Source organism: Echinops telfairi, unplaced genomic scaffold, assembly GCF_000313985.2.
Source record: "Echinops telfairi isolate 266 unplaced genomic scaffold, ASM31398v2 ScPeMD7_7468;HRSCAF=8506_0, whole genome shotgun sequence".
Taxonomy (NCBI): Eukaryota; Metazoa; Chordata; class Mammalia; order Afrosoricida; family Tenrecidae; genus Echinops; species Echinops telfairi.
This window is the reverse complement of record NW_022111369.1, coordinates 80,957,805-80,965,697: the sequence shown is the minus strand read 5'-3', so window position 1 is coordinate 80,965,697 and position 7,893 is coordinate 80,957,805. Positions and strand designations below refer to the sequence as shown.

Genomic DNA, 7,893 nt, shown 5'->3' with positions numbered 1-7,893 from the left:
ACTGCTAAGGCAGCTCCACCCGGTGCAACCATCACAAAACAAGAGACCCGAGAACTAGAAAGGCGAGGCTCATCACCCATTTATCCCTCCACCTTTCAATCAGCCCCACATATGATTATCGGCAGGCTGGCACAATTAACTAACTCAACTGCCATTGAATCAATGCTGACTCATAGCAACCCTATAGGACAGAGTAGAACGGCCCCTGTGAGTTTCTGAGACTGTTTACAGGAGTAAAAAGCTTTGTCTCTCTTCGGCAGAGCAGTTGGTGATGTTGAACTGCTAGTCTTGTGGATCACAGCCCACCGTGTAATCACTATACCACCAGGACTCCCACAAACTAAAACCATAAAATCCTTTAAGAAATCAATACCACAAAAAGATACCATTTCACTCCCACTAGAGTGGGTAAGATAAAAATAGTAACTATAAAAATTTAATAGCTTATAATTTAACCAATGTTGGTGATGTGGGGAAATTGGAACTTTTAATCATTGCTGGTGGGAATACAAAATGGTACAGCCATTGTGGGAAACAGCATTGTGTTTCCTCCAAAAATGAAAATAGACATTAGAAGAGGCAAAGAATTATACTTTGACCTTGTCACTTTGACCTAAAGGATTGGATCTTGGCATAAGAACAAGCTTCCTTTCTCCAATATGAACTTTTGCCTTCTCTGCCTCATGATGACTCCCTCTGTCAAAGTAGAATTGTACAATGAGTTTTACAAGACAGTAACCTTTGGGAAGCAGTTCGCCTGGTCTGTCTTCCTGGGCACCCCTGGATGGGTTCGAACAGCTAACCTTTCAGCTAGTAGTTGAGTGCTTACGTCAGAATCTACTCAAAGCCAACTAGCATCCACCACCTCTCTGTCTTCCCTGTGGGGTTTCTCTCAGCTCAAAGCTTCTTCCATCTCTGAGTCTCATCTTTTTCTCTTCTGTCTCTCCTCGCTGCCTCTCCCCTTCCACCACCCCTGCTTGCTTTAGCGCTCTGTCTCTGTGTCCTCCCCTCTGTGGTTCCCCCCTCTGTGGTTCCCCCCTCCCCAATTAAATCAAAAGTATTGTTTTTTCAGTAGAATAAATGGGCACACATGGGAACTCATACTGGTAAATTCTGGAATCACTAAAATGTGATATGGACAAAATAATGACTAAGAAATCAAATTTCTTTTGATATGAGGGGGCTTCAAAAAGTTGGTAGGAAAAAAACCCACTATCTTTTCATTCAATTTCACCCCACAAACTTTTGAAAGCCTCCTTGTATGAATGAAAAAGAATTGATAAAAGAAAAGAGAAATGAATCATGCTCAAAGAAAGTATACTGCTTCAGATTTAAATATTTTTTTTTCAGAAAGGAATTGATCAAATTACTCTTGGGGTTGGGAGGAGATCAAGGAGTGTCGATATATTCGCTTGGCTTGATCCCAGAAAATAATTTTTTTTTTTGCTGTTGTACGATGTCTTACTACATATAAGATAACACTTGACACTTCAACATTCCAGAAAGTTTTTTTGAGTATAATTCATCAATGCTCGCGTCGTTCTAATGGAAGTGTTTATAGTTAAACAACCTCCAGGGCCGTGTTAGTGAAGTCACCATGCTCTCTGTTTCACATGATGGGGTCTTTGAGAACAATAAAGAAATTCGAAAGGACTGCAAAATAACCAACTTTTCTATTCTTTTCCGTTCCGGGTTAAGGATCTTGAAGAAGCGTATCGCATCACAGATATCCATGATGCGTTGGCATTATCGGAGGTGGGAAATGACAGGAAGATGTTCTTGTTTGGAACCCAGGTGACTGAAAATGGTTCAGAGATACCATCCATCATGCAAGATGCCAAAGACCTGATCGCACACCTGGCTGCAGATGTGCAGTGACCAGGGCTTGCCTGCTGCACAGCTCACGGCCCACGTGCCAGTAGGAGTGTTGAGTGTTAGGCTAGAAGCCAAGGGTATTCACTTCCAAATAAAAAATAAGCCATTTCCTATTTTCTCAATGCACGGCATAGATAAGTATACAAAGATACTGTTAATTTATTGAGAGCATGGGTTTAGGTTTCGAATATTTGCAAGACACTGTATTTTGAGAGGCTTCTGTTTTTAACAGAATTAAAATGAATATTAGCAAGCTTTAATAACCCTGGTGGTTTTTAAATAGTATGAAGCTTATATATTTTAATAAGCTTTTTCTTACCACCTAAGTGAGTGTTTCACACAGCAGGAAAAGAAGTAATCAGTATAGAGCAATGATAAAAAGAAAGTACTACAAAAGTCATGCAGAATATATGTTAACATTCAGAAAGGTTTAGGAAAACGGGCTTTTTGAAGACATGTTCAACAATGGTAGGTCAAAAAGCATTGCTACAGTTTACATGCATGAGTTGATTACTATTTTTAAGTCATCAGTGAATAGCTGCAAACAAGTTCTCTCTCTAATACACTTGTCTTAGTCTCGTTAGGGTACATTCTAAAATACGTAAGTCCAATCAGAACAGTGGTCCTGAGAGGATCTTCTGGGTCAGTTAGATGTAAACAAGAGAAGTCATTTCAGAATATAATGGTAGATATTTGGGGGGATTCCCAAGGAATAGTGTTGGTAGATTGTCTCAAAGATCATAGGATAATTGCAGGGGCTTATTCTGAACACGTTTTCATTGGTCAGAAAAGGCCAGGAAAGTTGCCCTGAGGCGTTTTCTCCATCACAACAGTGCATCTGCTCTTTGTGCAGGGCTAGCTCATTCTCTGAGAGGCATCCCACAAAAATGTCACTGGAGAACCTTACCTCATCCATTCACAGCCCTAATCTTGCCTCTTCAGACAGCTTTGTGTTCCTCCAAACCCAACATTTAAAAGGAACTGGATTTGAGTCCCTGGAAGATGCCAAACTTGCTGTTTTGATGTGGTGTAAATTAGTAATTGCAGAATTCTTTGGGGGAAAGGGTTAGAAAAGATGGAAATGTGGCCTTTAGAAGTGGATAGACCTGATGGAAGATATGTCGAGAAATGTCACATTTTGATCTTTACTTTTTTTTTCATTTTGATATTTACTTAATAAAGCCTTCTATGATTTCGTACGAGACTTCTAGCTTATCCTTATACTAGATGAGAACATTATGGGGGTGCGGTTTTTAAGTTGTTGACATCTTTACTTTTATATTGAGAGAACTTTTTTTTCTTGGACTAACTTGAACAAAATAATAAAACTACTTTAAAAGTGTGCTTTACAGGGTGTGCAGTGGTCGAGTTTTCAGGACTCGATTGCCCGGCTTTCCTTCAAGATTCTGGAGGCTCTCAGACCTGCAAGCTTTTGGTTAGCAGCCATGTACTTGGACCATTTAAACCACCCAAACCAAAAAGCCAAACCCACTGCCATCGAGTCAATTCTGACTCATTGTCACGCTGTGTGAGAGACTAGAACTGCCCCTAGGACTCTGCTCCTCCAACGAGTTACCATTGAACCACCCAAGGACTTTTGAACCAGCCAGTTACTTAGAGACACTGTAAACCCAATGGTTCAACCTAGTGCCTTGCCTTCAATAAATTAAAAAAAACTATTAGTAGAGAAAATTTTTTTTTTCTGTAAAATTTCCCCTTAAAATTTGGAATCTGGCAAAATAAAGAACCAAGATAGAGTGAAGGCTGTCAGCCCTTCCCAATGTTAGTAACTCTTTTGAGTTGTAGGTTAAAATAGGATGTACGGATTGAACTTAAGCATTGTTCTAACCCTTTCCCAAAGAATTATTCACATATGGAGAGACTTCGTCTCATGTACTTTAGACATAGTGTTAGGAGGGACTAGTCCCTGGCGAAGCACATTATGCTTGGAAAGTAGCATGGTATTGAAAAGAGGAAAGCCTTCCACGAGATGGATTGACACCGGCTGCATCAATGGGCTCAAACAAGAATAATTGTGAGGGTGGCACAGGACCAGGCAGGCTTTCGCTCTATTATACATCAGGTCTCTATGGGTCAGAACTGGTTCGATAGCACCTAACTCCCAAGCACATGTCTATGCAAAATGATGACCATCTTCTAAGAGGAGGCATGACAGGAGGGGGTACCTTGAAGGTCTCTAGCTTTCTCAGTCAATGCTACAGGATAATGTTTAAAGGTATCATATCACAGCAGCAGCTCTGCTGTCCACTGTCAGACCTTGTATCTGACATTTGGTGGCTGGATCACCCAATGGTTCAAAATTGTCACAAATGTGGGATTCTGCCCCAAACACCACCCCTCTCAGCCCCACCGGACAGATCACTTCATGGTCCTGTGTCTCACTAAGTCTACTGTCAGTGAAAAGAGCAGTTCCGATGCCGACTATTTCCAACCCTAAATTCCGGTTCTATGTGCTTTCTCTTCCTGCTTGTCAGCTTGAAAGACGATTCCCAACGCTTCCAGGAGGAGGAAAGGGATCTTTGTTCTTCCTTGTTCAGCCTTGGGCTTCTCACATTCCTCTTTTAGATTCTGTATTTTGCCCACAAGTGTCCTGGCTGTGGTTTCCCCTTCAGGGAACAGTTACTGAGTGCCAACGTACCAGTCTTTGCTGCTTGCTAGGAATGAATGAACCAGGGACCCTGGACTTGACATGTAGCTCTCTCAGTCTGGCGAGTGAGGTACATGTTACAGGAACTTCTAATGGAAAGGGCAATCTGCCAACACAGGTCGGAATGTTGTTCAAGTGGCTGCTGGCCTGGCAGTCTTCCTGAGAGGCCCCATGGGGGTGGCATTCAGTACTTCAGATACTTTACCGCCATGTGGAGTCTGTTGCCAGCCTGCCAGGCTCAGTAACTACAGACTTGGTCAACATACTAAAAACGGACCCACCTTTTCATGTATATATTCAGTAAACACTTAAAGAGTGCCAACTATGTTCTTGTCTTACCAGAACTCTTTCTGTTGAAAACGATGGAAACAACTCAAATTTCCATGTCCCCCTCAAAGAGGATCTTTCTTTTTAGGCTCATTGTACATACTGAGAAATCTGGACAAGGGTGGACTCGGCTCAAAGTTAAAGAGGCTGTCTATCTCTTGGCTAACCTTGGTTTAGTTTCATTCTCATATTCCTCCTCAGAGCTAATAGGATGGTTGCTGACAGCCTTACACTTTCACTTTCTTAACATGATCCTCGAGCAAAATAGGCTCTCTGTCTTTCAGCAGCCAAGCAGCTAATCTGAGGGAGGAGCAGATAGGCTCTGTGTTCATCTCCGGAACAATCCCTGTGCCACATTGCTCAGACCTGGGGAGGGAAAGTGGGTAGGAGCAGAATTAGCCGCCTCCAACTGCATGAAATCAGCTCCTCATAGAAGGGAGTGGATACTGGATTGGAAAAATAAAACCAATGACAGCTATCAGATTCATGCACTGTGCTTTGGCTCTGGAAACACACCAGTTACCACATCAGTGAAGGTTCCTATCCTCAAGGAGCTTACATGCTAGCTAGGGGGACAATAACATAAACAGTGGAAATGATTACAAACTGTGTTGAAGCAGCCATCCGGATAGGAAATAATGGCGCTAACAATCTGTAATGTGGGATGGAAAGACCTCTTTGTGTAGGTGATGTTTAAGCCGGGCTCTAAAGGATAGGAAAGAGCGAGTATGGAGAGAGCTGCAGACAGTGAGTAGGACCAGGTGTGGAGAGAGGCTGAAATGGGAAAGCGTTGGAGAAGAGCAGACAAGGGGGATGTGGACAGCCTGAAGGAGGACTGAAAAGGTCACGAGGCATCTTATGATGGGAAACTTAGGGTGTGTTTTAAGTGGTCTGAAATGTGATTGTTGGAGGTAGGCCAAGTCAGAGGACCTGTTGAAAAGTCATTGCAGGATCCAAGAGAGACTAGGCAGGTTGTTTGCGTAAGGATGATGTTAGGAGAGAAAAGGGTGGGTTAAAGACAGGTATCTGGAGAACTGATTGGAGTTGCTTATGGATTGAAGGTAAGAGGCCGAAGGAAAGGAGGAATGATTGAATCTTCAATGACTCTTAGGAAAAACATTAGCCAGATTCACGAGATTGAGGCATAAAATCAGAATGCCACGTTATGCCATGTAATGCTAGTTTAGAATGGACTGGATTTCATTCTGTGACCCTAATTTCTCTCAGAACGTAGGTCTGCCTGGGAAGCTGGGTCATGAGAGAAAGTTGCCTGGTGAGCATCAGGCCGTGCGCCACCACAGGAGGGCCTGGAGAACTTATCCATTGACTTAGGTATCTTCTGTAGTTCCTAAATGGACATCGCCTTGGTGCCTATCCTATCTGCCACTTGATCGGCACATTCTTTGGCTATTTAAGGACATTCCATTTAGTTGTAGGGCAGTTTTGTCGATTTAGGCCGTTTGAACCACCTCAAAGATGTTTCAGAAGGCAGCCTAGAGATTGCTCAGATCTATTCTGAAACACACCAGTGGCAACTGGTATTGCAAAGGCAATGAGGATAGTTTCATTTCTTCTCTTCCCAGGATTAATTGAAAAGCCCTTTTTAAATCTGCACATGTTTAGATTAAAGTGGGTCTGAAGGAGATTTCCTGGCTCATACAGGCATATTTCTCCTGATCACACCCATATTCCAAAACGGTTCTCTTTTAACACTTCTTTCCATCTGTGCAACACAGCCCATCCAAGGAGGATCTAGTAATGTGCAAAAGGTTTACTTGGACTTTCGAACTAATTTTACAGGGGAGACATTCCTTAATTCTTCTTGCCCCTTCTCTTGGAAACAAACTCATCAGTGAGACTCCACCACCTCTTGTCTTCGCACCACACCATTATAAGGACATGAACATTAGCAGAAGGCGCTGCTCAGGCCTTGAGATGCCCAGGCCACTTATACTGTTTTTAATGTCTTGGTATAATAAGATAATGATAAAAAAGACAGGAGTGCTAAACAAGGTTGTAAAAATTGTATTTTGTATTTAAAGGACAGCACAGTTAGCTGCTCCGAAAGCATGAACACACACACACACACACACACACACACACACACAAATTATCAAAATAAGAGCGTCAACAAAGTCCACATGGAAGAAGCACCAGCCTAGCCTGTCTGATGACAAATAACAAAATCTAAATCCAAAGGAGGCAAAGGTATCAGAGCTTAAAATTTGAACACTGAATTTGCAGAGGGCTATCAATATCAGTGGGAGCCAAAAATTCATCTGTAGGATCCCTACGTAGATTAAACTTCGGGTGGATTCCCTCTGACCATAGTCAAGGATGTGAATAACCAAGCTGTTAGACAGACTATTGTACACTCAATCACAGCAAATGGAATTAGGTCACAATATGGTACGTGGTCATTTGATCTCCCTCTTGACCCATTTTGGATTTGTTCTAGTTTTCAATATTTCCTCTTCTTTCTCAACAAAGGTTTCTTTCCTCTGCTTTATTTCAATATTATTATTGCTGTTTTCTTTTAAATATATATTTGTAATATATTTGCAACATTCCTGATTTTGGTGTGTGTATGTTTTCCAGTTTATGAAGCACAGGATGAGCGGATGTATAGAGACAATAACTGGTATAATAGTTTATTGGGGATGTGGGTGAAGTTGGAGGGAAATGGGGAGCATATAATGACTATGGGATGGGGAGGATGCACTAGAACTGATTGTGGTGATGCATATACAACTCTTTAAATATGACTGAACTATGAAAGTGTATGATATGTGAATTATGTATCTCAGTAATATTACTGGGGGAAAAATAAAAGTTCATTGCTATCGAGTTGATGGATTCATAGTGACCTTAGAGGACAGAACAGAACTACCTCCCGGGGTTTCCAAGACTAAATTGTTCGCTGACACATGGCCAACCCCACTATGAGACGAGATGCTCCTCACTGGCCCATGGCCCTGCGGGGGACAACACCAGGAACACAGTGTGGGAATTGCGCCTGATCT

The 7,893-nt window shown here is 42.1% G+C and overlaps 1 protein-coding gene across 1 annotated transcript in view; it reads left to right on the top strand.

The window, feature by feature from the left end:
• The window catches only part of ARL9 (ADP ribosylation factor like GTPase 9), a 22,453-nt gene extending 20,534 nt beyond the window's left edge, over positions 1 to 1,919 (top strand). The window contains exon 4 of the mRNA XM_004706297.3: positions 1,699 to 1,919. Coding sequence (XP_004706354.2) covers positions 1,699 to 1,878 — 180 coding nt within the window. The 3' untranslated portion in view covers positions 1,879 to 1,919. The remainder of the gene's footprint in view (positions 1 to 1,698) is intronic.
• The last annotated feature ends 5,974 nt before the right edge of the window (positions 1,920 to 7,893 follow it).